General features: G+C 39.5%; 1 protein-coding gene across 3 annotated transcripts in view; it reads left to right on the top strand.

Moving 5' to 3' along the window:
- ADAMTSL1 (ADAMTS like 1) overlaps positions 1-18419 on the top strand; it is a 190988-nt gene that overhangs the window by 139329 nt on the left and 33240 nt on the right. For all 3 annotated transcript variants that reach the window (XR_015799574.1, XM_014871990.2, XM_014871904.2), the window contains 5 exons: positions 251-461; positions 5939-6118; positions 7607-7760; positions 8996-10136; positions 15866-15993. Coding sequence is in view for 2 of the 3 variants with exons in the window: in XM_014871990.2 (XP_014727476.2) it covers positions 251-461; positions 5939-6118; positions 7607-7760; positions 8996-10136; positions 15866-15993 (1814 nt within the window). In the remaining variant the exon portion in view is untranslated. The remainder of the gene's footprint in view (positions 1-250; positions 462-5938; positions 6119-7606; positions 7761-8995; positions 10137-15865; positions 15994-18419) is intronic.

Genomic DNA, 18419 nt, shown 5'->3' with positions numbered 1-18419 from the left:
GACACAAAACTTTTCCTGTGATATTGCAGAAATCCCAGAGACTTGCAGTCCAAGAACTTCTGACAAGAGATGAAAATACAGAACTGCAAATATTCATCTTAGCCTCATCCTCCAGCTACCATAGTGACATTGATCAGAGAAGGAAAATTCCCTTTCATTTACTGTTTCTTCACTCCATCTGTCATTATAAGAGAAAAATTAAGGTGAATTTATTATGTACTTAAGATTTTCTCTGCTGACCCCTTCACAGATGGGAGATTGGGAATTGGAGCACTTGCAGTCTTACCTGTGGGGTTGGTTTGCAGACACGAGATGTCTTCTGTTCTCATCTACTATCAAGAGAGACCAACGAGACTGTGATTTTGGCAGATGAGTTGTGCTCTAAACCCAAGCCATCCCTCGTGCAAGGCTGTAATCGCTTTGACTGCCCACCCTCCTGGTATCCTACAGAATGGCAAGAGGTAAGAATTTATGTGTAACCTCATTTTATGACTGCTTAAAGTCCTCATTGCACATATTTCAGCGGTCAGAGGGCTGGACACCTCTGACATAAAGACAGGCTGGAGAGCTGCAGTAGAGAGGGCTCCAGGGAGACCATAGAGCAGCCTCACACTTCATCAAGTATGCCCACAAGAAAGCTGAAGGGGGACTTTTGACAAGAGCTTGTAGTGATGGGGCAAAGAGTAATGGGTTTAAACTGAAAGAGGGGAGATTTAGTTTAGGTATTAGGAAAAAAAATTTTAGTGTGAGGGTATGGAGGCACTGAAACAGATTGCCCGGGGGAGATGTGGATGCCCCATTCCTGAAAGTGCTTCTGAAGGCTAGGTTGGATGTGGCTTTGAGCAACATGGTCCAATGGAAGCTGTTCCTGCCCAGTGGGGAGGCAGAGGAGCAATGGGGTGGAGTGGAACTAGAAGAACTTTTAGGTTCCTTCCAACACCAACCATGCTATGATTCTATGGTTTTGCTTCAGCCCATCAACAGGAATCATTAATCTTTCTGACATACCATTAAAAAACTGCAAAGTGTGCATTTTTTGCTCTTTAAAAATTTACCAGAGGTAAATAATGACTGTAGCTCTTTCTAATGCAATAACATCTGGCTATAGAGTTCAAACAAAAATATCTGGAATATATTGGTCAGCTGCAGTGAATGCACTACTAAACTAGAAGGATTAAGGATAAAAAAGTCTTTCAAGCATTTGGAATATTTCATATATTCTCAAATAATAATTTAGTTTGGTACAAGAAACATTCCTCATGCTTCAGATTAAGAAATGTGTGTTAAACGCTTTCCTTTGGAGGATGGATGCTTTATTGTGCTAATTATAAAAAATTATAAAGATTCCTGTCTACACAATGGGTCTGTACAAGGCTTTCCATCTTTAGAAAGCACCCTGAAATGAATTAATTTGCTGAAATCTGGCTGAAAATTAAAGTACTTGTGTAATTCAAGACTTAAAGATGCTTTCTTAAATGGTTGTAATTCTACCTTTTTAGTAATACTACTTCAGGAAGAAAGGATCGTGCACTATTGTCAAGACCACTGCTGTGTGGTGTATGTGTAAGCAAAACACCTGTTAGTCTTCATTTTTGATGTGTGCAGTCTTCATTCTGTCCTATGTGAAAACTATGAGCATTTTGCATAGTGCTTGCATGTGCCTATTCACTGTCTGTATATAAAATCTGGTCTCCACTTAACAGGCAGGAAAACATTAATGTACTCACCTAATGAACTCAGCAAGTCCAAGTTTTGGATTGGGGCAACTAATACAGTAAAAAATATTTATTCCAGTCTGATGGTCTGTCAAAGCTAGGTAATGAGCCTATTGCTTTAGTCCACTGTTTAAAACAATTCAGTGGTACTTCATGCTTTAATTAGTCTACTGATATTCTCACACACATATGTACTTAGTTGTACTTTTGAAAATTTCTTAACTATAGGTGCAATAAATCTTATATTTGGAAATAACAAAGAGTAGTCTACTAGTTCATAACATAGTAACAGAAGTCAAACATTTTAAAATTAGGATATACTAGAAGTAGTACCTATGCTGGTCTAAATCCTGTAACTGGCCACAGTCCTTACAGAAAACAATTTTCTGAAAGTGTATGTGAACAATTAGAAGAGATACATGTTACAGTATGTAGAAAAATTTATTTTCTGCTAACAGTGACCATAGGCCACACTAGATTGGTATCAAATTGTTTCTGCTAGAGCTATCTCCAAACAGATTTTTCAAGATTGTAACATCTTCTTCAACAGTTTAAACACACGTACTGTCACCTGTCTACACTAATTTTTCCAACTGTTCTCAAATGCTTGAAAGGTTTAGCAGATCTTAGTGAGGAGGAAGCTTGATTAAGTACAAAAGCTTTAACAACTAAAACAAATAGTTCACAAGTTCACACTTGTGATAGCTGGTATCTTCTCCGGGCTGAGAGAGAGCCTGCGCTGTGATTCATTGCTACAGTTAACAAAGGTCATATTGTAGCTCTTCTGCCTTAGTTCCACAGACTTTTCAGGCTGTCCGCTGAATATTTCCTTATAAAGGTGCTTACCTTTCACAGGAGGAAAACAGCACAAAAAATGTGCCTCTCTACCTACTGTCTTCTGCTTCTGTTCAGATGAGTACTGTGCCAGAAAAAAAACCAACCTCTAATCCATCAAAATCAATTTCCATTCTCTCATTTTTTAAGGATGTCTGTGTTCCCTCTTTGCAACACCATCATCTTTACAGATATTTCCACCCTGCAGGAAAGCCAGACCTTGCAGCTCAATCTCACACAGGTTTCCCATCTGAAAACCTGCACCATGAGGCTTGTGCATTACATTTAGGGATTATTACAGATGTTGGCTTCTGAGATGTGGAAAGAAAAAAAAATATTTGGAAAGGATGTGAGTGGCTGAGACAACCTCTGAAGGTGACCTCCAGTCATGCAGCAAAATTGCTGCAGATCCTCCAGCAGAAGAAAACCTGAAGGATTTCTTTTCTTGCATTAAGGGACCCACCTCCTTTCTCTCCAGGCTCCTGAGAGGATTCTCCCCACACAGGGAGATGAAGGGCCCTTCCTCACCCCAGGGAAGGTCCTTTAAAGCTTCACGGACATGAGAGTGCAAAATCTGTTCTCCACACTGCCCGATTTCAATTCATTTCTTTGGCCTCATCAGTGGAGTTTGTGATGCTTTTCAGAACACTCACTCACTCTGGTTTAATGCAAACACACACCCACAAAAAAAACCAAAACCACAAAACTAAAAAAAAAAAAAAAACAAAAACCTAACAAAACCAAACCAAACCAAAAAAATAAAAACAAACCAAAACAAAAAAAATCCCAACAACAACGAAAAAGACCACCAGAAGATTTAAACTGTAATTATGTAATTACCAGTGTTTTCTTTTCTAAGCCTTTTGTGCTTGTAGGGAAGGATTGTCTGAATTAAATGCCATTTGAAGCCCCAGTGTTCCCAGCAGATAATCACACAATAATTATCAGTGTTGTAACATCGCAAACAATTTTTAAAACATCTCTTCACATATTCCAGACTATTTCTTTTTAAATATTTCAATATCTTAACGAAATACTTTAGGATCTTTATAATTTTCAGTAGTGCTCTTCTGGAGCAGAGTTTAAGTTTTCATTTTACAAGGCCTTATAAATATCTGCTCTGCACGCCTGAAATGGGAGACATCCATTAGTAAATCTTCATCCACCTTTGTTTTATTACTGAATAAGTGCTATAGTCTCAACATTCTTTATTTGCTCTTGAGTGCTGTCTTTACTCCAACAATAATTACAACAATGACTTTTAAACAAAGTTAGCATGGGAAAACTGGTAATATTTTCTTATATTTTCCTATCTATTTTTAATTCATATCATAAAATATCTGTTCTAAATCTTCAAGTGTCAGGCCTTAAAAAACCTGAGAGACCTTATGAGAAAAAAGCGTTTACTCCTTTTGCAGGTGCTTTATCTTGCAGTGAATTCTTAGAAGAAAATTAATTTTTGAGAGTAAAGAAAAACCTGGTCTATGGCAAGTTGAACCTGAGCCAGCAGTGCCCTGGAGCCAGGAGGGCCAACCCTGTCCTGGGGGGCATCAGGCACAGCATCACAGCCAGGCAAGGGAGGGGATTGTCCTGCTGTGCTCTGAGCTGGGGCAGCCTCACCTCCAGTGCTGGGGACTGGTCTGGGCTCTGCAATATGGGAAAGAGATTAAACTGTTAGAGAGCGTCCAAAGGAGGGCACAAAGATGGGGAAGGGCCTTGAGGGGAAGCCGTGTGAGGAGCAGCTGAGCTCACTTGGTCTGTTCAGCCTGGAATAGACTGAGAGGAGACCTCATTGCAGTCACAAATTCCTTGTGAGGGGAAGAGGAGGGGCAGGCACTGATTTCTGCTCTGTGGTGACAGTGACAGGACCTGAGGGAATGGCCTGAAGTTGAGTCAGGGAAGGTTTAGGTGGGATATCAGGAAAATTTCTTCACCCAGACGGTGGTTGGGCACTGGCACAGCTCCCCAGGGAACTGGTCTCAGCAGCAGCCTGACAGAGCTCAAGAAGCATTTGGCCAATGCTCTCAGGCGCATGGTGTGACTCTTGGGGCTGTCCTGTGCAGAGGCAACACTATGTAAGTGAATAAAGTCAAAGAAGCAAGAAAAGATATCTTTTGTCTTATCTCTGGTAGAGTTGAAAGGGCAAAGAGACTTTCTGAGATTTGACTGATTGACAGTAGGAACATTCTTTGTGATATTCACAGTGTGTAACCCATTTTGTATCTTGTATATGATAAAAGTCCTTAGGCAATGTTGGAATAATACTTTTAATCATATTTTTCTTCCTCCTGGGGAAAGAATTTCCCTAAAATGAGAGGCTGATAGACATTTTCTTCTGTTGAAAGCTAATGTTTTCCTTGCTTAATTTTTTTGAAGCCTTTGAGCTTTGTGATACTCTAAATAAGTAGGACAAAAGCTAATTTTACACATTAAAAGAAACCAAATATAAAAATGTCTTTCTGCACTTCCTTTCTGTCTCTCAAAGAAAATGTTTATCCTAAATATTCATGCTAGCATTAAAGTTCATGAAGCTCTTTAAGAGAGAAGGGCCTTTCATAACTGCAAGATCTTTTAAAACACTCACTTTTAAACTCTTAAGTATACTTTTTAACACTTCTCCTTATTATTGTCTGCGTCTCTTGAATAATTGCCATGTCACAAGCTATAAGCTGCTGGTTATGTCAGTGTAATGCAAGCTCCCCCCTTCCTTCACTAGAAGAAAGGAGGAAAGGAGTTGAGCTGGCTGAACTGAGCAGAACTGGGAGCCTGTTACCAGCCTCAGGAAAAGGATTCTCGGGAAAAAGGGCTGAGCAACTAAATCTAGAAAAAATATTCAGGAGAGCTACTAAATTTGGTTACTAAAAATTTCCTGCCCTGGTTGACAAGAGAAATTGATACAGAGGGGGGTATTTAGATTAAAGACAGAAAGGAGGCTTTTTCTCTGGATATTAATCATCTCAATTTACTTATCTACTCCTGGACAAGAGTCTTCCACTCTTTCTGACATGTTAGTGTCAGACCTCAGACAGACATATTGGTATTTAGATTCTCCATATCACATGCAAGTGTCTCATTTTCAGTGGAGAGGACAAATTTCCCACCTCCATACTGCAATGCTGACTCACTGTTTCCATGCCTTTTGAACCAATACCTTAAAACAGAACGCTTCAGAAATACTGAGACATTTTTTCTAAATATTGGCAAACTAAGCTGCTTCCCTTTTCCAAAATAAATTTGACATTTTTAAAAGCAGTCTCTCTGAAATTTTTGCATTTATTTTCTATTTGGCCAAGATAAGTGTTGATTTCTACAATAATTCACAAGTAATTTTTGCAGCAAGTGGGATGGTGCAGGTGTGATATCAGGTGGCTGTGTCTCTTTTCTCACAGTGTTCTCAGACCTGTGGTGGTGGTGTCCAGAAGCGAGATACACTTTGTAAGCAGCGCCTGGCAGATGGAAGCATGGTAGACCTGCCAGAAACCTTCTGCCCCATGCCAAGGACTGTAACACAACAGGCCTGCAAAAATGAGGATTGTCCCAATGAGTGGCTCCTCTCTGACTGGACACAGGTATGCTATTTGTATGCATGAGTACTGTACAGACTCCGGAGATGACGCTCCTAAGCCAGTGGGGATAGAGCCAAACAAGCTCAGACTCCACAAAGCATGTTCTGTCCTGTAATCTGTCCTTATCATCTTGGTTCAGGATGTTATCACTAGCTCCATCTTCCTCTTTGATATCCACCTCCACAGACATGCTTTAGCCATCTGGCCAAACCATTAAGACCCTTCTGGTACAAACACAAGTCACGCTCAAAGCAATAAATTCCTATCTCTGTCCATGTCTATGCTTATTATTTCATCTAAGGCATAGATGAAGAGTAATCTTTATTATCTCAGATTTCATGCTCTTTGTTGCCAAAAACCTAGCCCTCCTGATATCAATAGTTTTTTCTTCTTGGGGTCAGTCCAGCCCTTTCCTATGATAAAGAGAATAGAAAAGAAGAGGAAGAGAGGGAACAGGAGAAGAGAGGAATGGAAAGGGGAAGGGAGGAGAGATATAAAAATATAATTTTAATTTATAAGGTCAAAGCAAAGGCAAAGATTCATGCCAGTAAGAATGAAAATCATTCCACATCTTGCAGTCTCTGTCACCACTCTTCCAGTCTTCTTTCATGGAAGGTTGTGGAAATTGTAAAAGAAATGCTAATCACTCTACAGAGCTGTCCCACCTGCACCCTTCTTATGGGGATCTATCTGGGCATTTTACTCAAATTAGTGGGTGTTGTCATAAAGCCTTCTGCCAGGAGACACATGCTGGCAGTGAAGATGGTAATTACAGTGCTCTACCCATTTTCTAGCTCATTTTACAGACTGTTACATGGGTTCCAGTGCAAAGGCGCTACCTGTATTTCATTTTCCACAATGCTATAAACATAAATATGAAACTAAATAGTCATGATGAAGTCCATCAAACAATGTCCACCTTGTGCAACAAGCATTGCAGTCTAGTATTAGAGGGTTTATACTATTCTGTGTAAGCCATGTGTAGCAACTACAAGGCTGAGGTAATTAATTGGTGACTAAAATATTCATCTCTTTATAATTCCTAAATAGATTTGCAGATCTAAGATTCCTTAAAGATTAAGTTGGGCCAGATTTTATCAAACCAGAATGCAACTGTGATCTGCAACTCTGTGAGGTCTGGTCTTGGACGTGAGCCGGAGTTTTTCCAGCCAGCAGACACAGACACAAAGAAACAAAGTTCAAAGACTGGCTTTAAACTATAGCACAGTACCATTAAAACAAGGGACACTATCTGACAGAAAAGAAGTGGTAACAGGAGCATGGAAAGAATCTAAGGCTTACAGGACAGAAAATAACAAGTATTTTATCTCCCTACCGTGCCTGCATGGTCAGGTGCTGCTCTGCTTTACTCTGCTGCACCATTTTGAAAACTCTGTGTGTGTATGCAATGTGGATATGGGAGGTGAGAAGGCAGTGTGTGACAAGGAGCAGCTTTTTCATTTCTGCTAATGTTTCTTTTCCTGTTCCTAGTGTTCAGTGAGCTGTGGAGAAGGCACACAGAGTCGATATGCTATTTGCAGAAAGATGCTGAAAACCGGGGGCTTTGTTATCATCAATTCCTCACTCTGCCTTCCTTTGCAATTCCCATCCTTGATCAGGCCTTGTTCACTAGGTCCCTGTGCAAGTAAGTGGAAAAGGTGTTTGGCAGTGTCTGGGGAAAAGGGATTGGAGGTCCTTCACTAAGAAACCCATGCTATTTCCTGCTCCACAGCCTTCTTTCGCCCTAGTATTACTCAATCTTGTGGAGTGGGTTTTTCTGTCTGTGAACAAATCAAGCCAGTGGAGGAGCACTGCAGATTTCACTAATGGAGCTGGATGTGAGCCAGTGTGCTGGAAAGGAGCTAGTAGTTTCTGGAAGAACTGGCTCAAAATTCTGACCAAAATCTAGATCTGAATTTCGCAGCTGGAATGTAGAGACTCAGAGATACAGCACAGCAGCCTGAGGGCTGGAGCAAATAAACTGTCTGCTAGAACAGCTGCAAGGAAAATGGTTGGTAAGGGATTTTGCTGAAGATCATTTAGGAACTTATTATTTCATTATGTCACTCCAAATCCTCTATGACCTGAGATTTCTAATGAACCATGGAACACAAGTTAGATGTATTTTATGTTGGTAGTTCATGCATTTTTTTTCCCATCACAAGCCCTACTGTATCCTCTTCCCTAGTTTGCAGTAAGCCAATTGAATATATGAAAGTCAGCCTAGCTTCAGCTTGAAACTGCTGAATGTTGGGTATGTAGGGAGAAAAGAAGATCTAAGGTTTAGAACTAAAGCTTGACCCAAATGTTGCATGGTATTTACTAATAATATGCCTATGCAGCTTAATTTAATGCTTCGTAATAAAGATTTCTGACACAGAGATCATGAAACCGGAGGGACACACTGAACTAGTGCACTTTAATAGTACTAACTTTTTAAGCCTGGCCCAGAGATTCTTGTTCTGTTCAACATTACTCCTTGAGGTGGCAAGGCTTTCATTCTTCCTTACTGTTGTGAGCTGCAAGACCATGTTGTCTTTGGAAGTTTGGGTGGTAAACACCTGTCTATTCAGTGCATTTCTTAAATAACAGTCTTTGTTTGAGTACTTTAACAACAAGATCTATGTTTCCACTCAAATTTCTCTCTCTCATAAAGCTTTTATCCCTGGCTATTTGGTTTCTGCATATACTCTTAGCTACTTTTGCATTCTTGAAGTGTGTCTTCTTATTCCTCTTATATTTATTGTTCTAGTTTAACGTCCTGCAACTGGTGGCCACTTTCTCCCATTACTGTCTAATGGGTCAAATGCTGCTCACAACAATGTAAACTACTTGTTTTGTTTAATAGTATCAAATACTAATTTTATAATGGTATTTCAGGGCACAACAGACCAGCTCATAAGCAAAGCCCCCATATTATGGCTGTAAAGCACGTTTACATCCAGACAAGGAAGCAGAAAAAATTGCACTTCATTGTGGGTGGGTATGCCTACCTGCTGCCCAAAACTTCTGTTATCCTCCGATGCCCTACCAGGAGGTTCCGGAAATCAATGATCACTTGGGAGAAGGATGACAAGAGGCTTGTCAGTTCAGCTCACATCACCATTGCACCCTACGGGTACATGAAAATCCATCATCTGAAGCTTTCAGACACCGGGACATACACCTGCACAGCAGGGCCAGCCCGGGAGCATTTCATAATTAAACTGATTGGAAGCAACAAGAAGATCATTGCTGGGCAGCCAGCTGGTATGAGGGAAGAAGAAGTCATGAGAAAAGCTGGCTTAAATGATGCCTCGCGAGCAGAGGATAAACATCTCAATGGGATTTTCTTCAATGGTAGCAAGGCTGAAAAGAGAGGGAACCTTGATAACCCCAGTAGATGGTATGACAATATCATCTCGAGGCTGCTACAGCTCAGGGGCTGGCCAGGGGAAAATTTAGAGTCCTGGGAAGCCCAGGTGTCCATGGAAAGAAACGCATCCTCAGAAGAGGACCAGAGCCGGGAGCATAGCCTGCCATTTACTATGGTCACAGAGCAGAAACGTTTGGATGATATCATAAGGAATTTGTCACAACAACCTGAGGAGCTTAAAGATATCTACACTGAGCATCTTGTTGTGCAGCTGGCTCACGAGGTTTTCAAGAGCTCTTTAGAGCACCAGGAATTTGTCCTCAAAGCATCAAAGCGAAAGGTTGATTCAGCCTCAGTGGAATACCCTTTCCACAGACGTGTTTCTGGATTTACCAGCTCCCTGAGGACATCATCTGCTGAAACATTTATTCCCACCTCTGTAGACCTGGCAAATGGCTTGCACAGGCCTCATCAAAAGCCTGCCATCCTCCGAAAGATTTCAGCAGCACAACAACTTTCTGCTTCAGAGGTTGTCACCCACCTGGGACAGACAGTGGTCCTGGCAAGCGGCACACTGAGTGTGCTGCTTCACTGTGAAGCAGTGGGAAACCCAAAGCCCACCATCAGCTGGGCTAAGAATGGAGAGGAAGTGAAATACAATGATAGGTAAAGCATGTTATTTAACTTTTAAGAAAATAATTGATATTTTGACTCGTCACTTTCCATGTTTTACTACCTGTCAGTCCCATGGATAAAACCATATTTTGGTCTAGTCTGATTTCATAACAGAAAGAAGGGCAAGTACACGTGAAGTGGTAAATGGGGTGAACAGAGCACTGTAACTCTTCAGTAGGGTCTGGATGGTGGGTCAGACTGGTGTGGCAGACAGGAGCCTTACTTCTGTTTGAGTAAGTGAAAGAGACAGGATTGTAAAGTACAGAGAACATAAGTGCCTAATACAGTAAACAGAGCACCCTGCATGCAGAGATGGGGAGCCTTAGTTTATTTTCCCATCTAAAAGGTGGAGATTTTTGCTATGAAGATTGATATTGAGATATGAAAACTAGCCATTGATTGTTACTATTATTCTCTGTTGGAGCTGAAATTGCATTTATCCTAGTGTTCCAGGAGGGCCTGACAGACGTGGCTGTGGTAAGAGAAGATGGAGGAGATGAGGCTTCGGCCTTCCACATATGTATCCGTGCATTAAACTGCCCCAGGATAAGCCTCAAAGGGAATTACAATCACCATTTACTGCATATGTTCTGATGAAGGCTGTAAACTGTGGAACCACACTTCATGGCTGTTTGCAGCTTTGCTGTCATCTCAACAGTCCGATCATTTAACATTTGTCTTCTCATGTGAATTGGTGAATCCTCATCCGTTTAAATTCCGGAATGCTGGTCCCAGGTGTAACCTGATGAGTTGACATAACAAAATGCTTTTATTGGTATACAACAAAAATTATGCTGCTTTTCTTTCAGGTAGCCTTTACTTTCAGATCACTCCACATTATTAATTTGTGTGGAAGAGCATACAGGAAGAGGTTATTTTCAGTAAAAGTTTTACGCTTAGCTGTGTTCATAACATACATTCTTCTCATGTGTATGCTTGGGATTTTATAGTTTGGTTCTGTTCTGTGAGAAATCAGTATATAAGAACAAGAAAAGCCTGCAGTAGGCAGTCATAATGAGCAACATAGTGCAAAAGCTGTCCAGGGATCTGCTAGCAACTCATTCTGCACTGCCAGAAACTCATTCTGCACTAGATAGTGACCTCAGCTAAGACATATACATTTAGTCATAAGGTCATGAGAAAAGATGGAGTCAAGACAAAAATTAATTTCAGTGTGGTGCCCTTGGATCATCCAGTAAAGTCCTGATATAGGCAAAACTGCCCCTTCTATTCAGTTATGAAATGAGTTTATTAGCTCCTTCTTTATTTTGACTATTGAATCAATGAAAAAATAATAGCTTTCTGTAATGATCTGAGTTTCATGGGTTTTGCCTCTCTGTCTGAAGGCTAATAAGGTATATTAAATTTAACACAAAAAATAAAAAGGTAACTTTTGAAGGAGTAGAGGTCACTGAGAACAAGAATGTACCTCTGGTGGAAATCACATGCAGTCATAATCATGACTTGGACATACAGAATCCCTTCATTTGGACATATTCCTGTGAAAATATCTGTAGGCTGCCCCCAAAGCAAGTTTCATATATAAATTTTCATCTAGTAGTTATATCCCATTAGAATTGGGTTATTAAGTTGGGGTTTTTCTCTGCTTGAAATGACTGTAACTTCTGTGATATCCATGAAAGGAAAGGGATGTTACATAAAGTTCACATATGATGAATGCTAGACAGTACAGTCATGAGAAACTGGGAAGCTTATTTCACACCCTATAAGCTGTCATGTTATCACAACAAGTAGATTAGTTTAGCTGAAATAAAAGACACATGATTCCTGAAATTTTAGTTCGGATTTTTTAATATATAATTTCACAATTCCTTTTCAATCTTTTTTTCCTATTCAGTTTGGCTGAAATAGCCTTAAATGTTGTGGGTTTTTTCTGAATTATTAGTCAGTTGTGTGTGTGCTCAAAATTCCTATCAGAAAGTCTCGGGAAAATATAATTTCTTTTCCAGTTAGTGGCATAAGTAATTGACAACTCTTCATTAAATGTTGAGGCAGTTTTCACTTCATGAACTTCCTTCCATACACATCATTTGTGTTCCCTCAGGCTAGTGTGTGGGGGAAGAAATGACCATGCTCTGAGCTTCAGATGTAACTCAACACCTACATCTTTGGAGTTAATTGAAGTTTAGAAATTGTAGTCTGTAAAAAAATTGTTTTGTTTTTTTTTTTTTTTACTGGGCTCTTTAAGAGCAGTATTCTGGTTTTGGCTCAGAATGCTCTTGCTGCCTGTCAGTCAGCCGTGTCAATGGAACCTGCAGTTTAAGCAGTCTTACAATATACTGTTGTAAACTGCAAGGCCACAGATGTAAACATGTGGTGATGTCTGGTATGCTTGAACTGTCCTTCAGCTCTGCAGTTTATTTTCTTTGTCCTTTGCCAGCCATTGAATGGAGAAGAGGATTTTTCAGCCCACCTCTGTCTTAATGGGAATAAGAAAATAAATAGAGGTGGGCTTTCCTGCACCAGTATCAAAGAGAGACACTTCTGCTGAGAATGGCCAGAGAATAGTGCTGAAGTTCCTCAGGTTACATCCTACTGAATATACTGAGATTTCAGAAGTACTTGCTTGGTATTGCAATTCTCAGAGTATAGGCTGCTGGTTTTAGGTTGGTGACAGCTGTTTTGTGTATACAAACCACTGAGATAAAGGCATTCGTTTTCACACATTGTGGCCATGGATTTTTTCTGAGCCAGTGATGTCCAGTAATGGCGGTTGATGTATGGCTCTGTTCTCATTGCCCCATCCCATGAGCTGTTTCATCCACCTAAAAGTATGACTCCTACTGCACAGCTATCCTTGCAAAAATTAATTGTCTTTAGCTTTAGTCTGGCACAGTCACAAAAAGATATAGCACAGGCCCCCAAAAAGTGCTGGTTTTCAGTTACTCAGTAGAATGAAAATATACAACACAAATAGCTCCAACATTTGAAAATGTCTGTGGTTCCAGTAAAAGATCCCCAAGCTGTGCCTGCATATTCAGCCTGAGTGCATATTTAACAGAAGAGTCCATTTTCTCTCCTAACGTTAAAGCATCAAGCTAATGCTAGCATAGGTTCTGAATGTCATTTCAGAGCCTACTAGTATGACTCTGAACTAGTGTACTAAAGTTTTTAGACTGCTGTATATGTTGGAAAATGTTTTATTTTAGAGAAAATTCAGATTAAGTTCCTTACAAATCAGTTTTTAAAGTGAAAAATCTTTGTCAAATATATGCATTGTTTAGTAAGCCTTGCAAGTATGCTGCAATTTCTGGCACTGGGGATCTACTGGTACTTGATAATTCAACTTCTATAAAGAAAAATAAATTTTATAAAAGGACATGAAGCAGCAGGTGAACAGTAAGTGGTATGGAGTTAGGTGTTTGAGCTGCTGTCTGATTTAGTCATTGATATATGTCCTGCAAAATACATTTTTATCTTGGAGGCAATGCAGTGTGGAGCAACTGAGATGAGACTGATTAAATATTAAGCTGTATTATTTTCAGCCCATAAATGAGATTCTGAAGACATGCTGGTGACATAAAGAATTGCTACAGCTGTTTTGGGTTTTTTTTCCATGCCGACAAGCAACTCAATACCTAACTAAAATAGCAATCTATGAGCAAATAGGGAATTCAGCCAAAATAATTATCTACAAAGAGGAATAATAAAGGATCTGCTTTCAAGAAAAGCAGCTACGCCAAATTTCGATGCACAAATAACATAATTATTGAAAATAAGAGGACATTATGTTTATTTCTGGAGAAGGACATTAAAACTTGGGTTGAGAGGATAGGAGGATGGAGAGGTGTTGGAGTTTATTTTTTTAAAAGGCAAGTATCTACCTGGACTACTTCTGTTTCTAAAAATATTTGTGCTGGATGTTGAGGTAATTTAAGCTGAAAGAGAGAAATTTATGTCAGGAGAGGTGATTAACAAAAAACAAATTATGCATCCTTGTGTTTTATAAGGTGTAATATTAGGCAAGATTTTTCCTCAGCCTGAAGATGTCAGAAACATAAATTAAAATTATTTTAGGGGTCTTGTGAGTATTAGTTTGGTGTACTGGAAGATCTCCCTATATACTGTATTTGCAGACATGCAGACAGAACACACAGAACTTTTAAATGCTACAGGCTGTTGTAATTTGGGGTAACTTCTGAAGATTTAATTAATTCCATGTAATGATTGAAGCAGTCAGTGTTAAACCAAAAATTTATGTGTGAGATACTGATGCATGCTAGCATTAGTTCTGCAAGTAAAAAAATCTGTTAGTTACTATCGCTACTAGCAGTGACTATCTAGTCAGCCCTGCTTATGACTAAGAGGTAAGAAAAACATCCTTGACTACAAAAGTGGGAAGGGAATTATTTCAGCCATTGGTGAATTTTTGGCTGTGCAAGCACAGATGCAATTTTAAAAGTATTATTGTTTGTTTTGCAAATGTGCATTTTTCTAAGCATTTAAACAACTTGCCTGTTGTTTAACAGCAGGCAGCTCTTTTATTGATAATGACTATTTTTGTTATTACTCACAGAAGGGTAAAAAATAATGTTAACTCAGGAGTTTTTTGCTATAATAGATTTTGCTGGGTGGCCCTAATCTGGTTTGTTTTAGAGATCTACCACCCACAGTGTTGTACAAAATCCAGTATCTGTGGCTTTTTGGTCCATGAGACAACAGTTTTTATTGTGGGGATGGGAGTGTAAAGAAACTCATCAATTCCAGGATCTGTGAGGAGACTTTTATTGCATGTGTTTTACAAGCATATCCCTCCCCCAGTTTCACCCTTGCCACTGTCAATCACAGCCTCAACTTAGAGTTTACAAGCAACAGCTGCGGAAAGTTGCTGATGAGAACAGTATGATTCGATTTTATCAAGAGTTTCAGCTAAAAAGAAAACTCAGAGACAGGAGCAGTAATCATGAAACATAGTGTTGTGAATATAAGGGTACATAAGCATTGACACAAACCCGTGGACTGAATGCCTGCTGAATTGTATGTCAGGACCTTATGAGTTACACCACTGCAAAACCAGACAGTGAAAAGAAGTAGTTCATAAAATCACTAAGACCATATTAATTCCATTTAACCATAGGCAGTACACTGAGCTCGTGGTTGGCTCCTCTTACTGGCAGAGTAAAGAAACAGTAGGTTCAGGCCAAGGATGAGCTGAGAACTCCTCTCTATCTTCACTGACTATTAGGGAAGAATCAATATTGCCGAGTTTGTACAAGCTGCCCATCAATAAAAGAATCTGAACCTATTTCAGGCTTTAACACTGACCCTGTGGTTAACTTCACTTCTTTCTGCATAGCTTCAGCATGTTTCATTATTTTCCCTTTGCAATAATTTGCCTTTTACTTACTGTTGCTATTCCTATGTTGCAGAACTGGAAGACAGCAATGCTAGGGAACTCACTCAGCGTTATGCAGAAGTGGTACAGCAGAGGAGTAGGTTTCACTGGGCAGATGTCCTAATTAGTCGGGAGCCTTTCTTTAATACACATACCAGCAGTAGAGGAACTGAGAATGAGACTAAAATTTAATTTAAGTAATCACAACTTACAGTTTCAATGTAAGAATTTAATTTCTTCATTGATTTTTAAGTATAACCTGATCTATAAAAAATATTACCTAAGCCTGAAAATTCCCAGTAAATATGTTCGTGTTCACATGGCCTAACAAGAGTATTACGTCTTTCTTTCTGCTTTATGCCAGGTTGCTCCTTCAGCCTGATGACTCCCTGCAGATTCTAGCACCCGTGGAAGCTGATGTGGGTTTCTATGCTTGCAATGCATCCAATGCCCTGGGATCTGACTCTGTGTCCATTGCTGTCACCCTAGCAGGTAATAACTTCACCTCTGTGATTGCAGGATGGTCCATGTTACTTGTGTGAATCGGGACAGAAGGTGTTTGTGGGGAAGCAGGTGGCTACTAAAGCTGTGTAACCTGCATCAACAGAAGTACACTGGTGAAAACACAGGGTGTGAGCTCTGCAAAAACCTGAGGCATAGTCCAGCTTTCATAGATAGTTTGTGAAGTTTATGTGTCTCTGGAAGACATCACTGCTTTTTCTCACTTGCATATGACATGCTCTTAAAACAGTGCTTATCCTGGTTATTTGCAGCCTATAGGGGCAGTGCAGTCCAAGCCTCCCAGCTTCTGTGCTTCATTTTAAACCTAACTCTGACCTCTTCAAATACAACAGATGGATTGCAGGACTTACTCAGGCAAGCCAGAAAACTTCCAGAACTGAACAGCTATCTTTTACAGGATCAAACACTGTATCATAATCACAAGCGTAGCTGACACTGTCTCAACTATAGCAAATAGAGGTTCTCAAAAAATTAGACTACGTGTTTCTATTCCTCTGGTAACAGGTTCTAAAGCAGACTAAATATCCTGTTCTGGTTTAGAATTCAATTCTAAAGAAAACTCGTTCAATGGCAAAGGGAGTTAGAGGTATGAATCCAGCTTCTTCCAGGTTCCCTAGCAGACACGGTCAGCAGGCTCACAACCACATCAGGACAAGCAGAAGGGTGGAGCAGCAAACATGAATGAAGACCTGTTGAGAAAGAGATAGGAACAGAACAGACAGTGACAACTAATGACTGTGACAGGGCAGAGAGGTTTTACAGAAGGAGGATCCTATTTATCACCAAAGCAGAAGGAGGTATGCTAGGATTACTGGAAAATTTTGCAGACTTACCCATTTCACTGCTTCAGCATGTGGAAACACTTGGCGGCTTCCAATGCATAGGCAGCAAGCACCAGCTGCCATTGTATCCATGTCTGACTAGAGGAAGGAATAGCTGTTTATAAGCTTTAATTTTTGAAAATATTTTTTACACCGAACACAGAGAAAATTTCAGCTAAGAGAAACATAAAGAATATGTAAGAATGCAACAGTTGATAACAGTGAAGCTTAGACCAGTAAATCAACTAGAAAGAGACTTTGTCTTGTCCTTTAGTAGAACAGGTGAATCTTCAGAGCAAAAAAGAAAGATCTGCATCAGAGCTACAAATTCAGTTTGCCTGTAGGCAAAACTGAAGAGACTGATCTTTTTTACACTACTACCATCAGAAATGCCTTTGCTGGACTCCAGGCAGCAGGGTAGCAGTGCTGTTAGGGTAGTGTCATATTTTAGAAGAAGCAACTTGACAATAAACCTCTTATGTTGCACCAGCATGAAGCTGAACATGAGATTAAAAAATCATCAGTCAAAACTGCTATTCTGTCCACATTGTTCAGTGAGTGTAAAAGCCATAGTTTTTGTACAACATGTTGTGGAAGCAATTTTGTATGTCACTATAAAAAATAAAGTGTTAGGTATACATGTGGCACAAAAAGACTTTTAGCTTTTTGATTATAATTAATTATCAAAGCTAAAATTTAAACCATTAGGTGAATTAACATTCATGCTTCCCAGAATCAAGTAGAACTCCTCTTAAGACCTGGTATACTTTTGCGTCTCACATCCAAGGCAAAGAGCTGAAAAGCCTATAAAATGAGGCCATAAATATCAAAGTGAAATACTGAGCAGCTTTTGGAACAAAGTAACAGTCTTTTTGGCATAATGGAAGTATTTTCCCCAAAAAACCTGGAAAGCTGAGATCATCTTTAGAGGAACCAAGAGTGGGGCCGAAAGCTTATTTCATTGAAGAATTTTTTGATTCATTTAACACATGCATGGAAAAAAAGACAGGGGAATATGCTTCTTTTTGTTTTCTTAATGGTTTCCTACTCATTTATGGGTTGAACAGCTAAAAGATTTTTAATCTTGTGGTAGGGTTATGGAAACCAATCAGGAAAATAAAAGGCTGATGGATAGCTGAAGAATTTTTCTTTTCTTTATACTTTGCCAAAAAGTATCAAAACTTTTGGAGGTATTCCAGCAATAAAATATAGCATTTTACTTAGCTATTCTTGGGCATTAAAATCACCAAAATAAAAAAAAAATGTAAAGTGCAAAAAAAAAAAACCAAAAAAACCCCCAAAAAACCAAACTGATATGACAGGAGTTTCAGATGAATGGTATCTTTTAAAAGCCTTGAAAATACAGTTCCATGGAGAGATTTATATTTAAGACTGAATTAAATTCTCAGAACTCTCCATGAGCTTTTTCTCACATCCATCTTTTCTTCACCACCAAATTGATATACAAATAAAGATAGCAATAGACATTAGCCTAAAACTGCAGCTTTTGGAGGTGAACAATGATATCTGGTTTTGTATCTGACCATTTATGTAAAATAGCGGGGGTAAAAGGTT

Source organism: Sturnus vulgaris, chromosome Z, assembly GCF_052056855.1.
Source record: "Sturnus vulgaris isolate bStuVul1 chromosome Z, bStuVul1.hap1, whole genome shotgun sequence".
Lineage (NCBI taxonomy): Eukaryota > Metazoa > Chordata > Aves > Passeriformes > Sturnidae > Sturnus > Sturnus vulgaris.
Note: the sequence above shows the minus strand (reverse complement) of the source record. Positions and strands in the feature narration are given on the sequence as shown.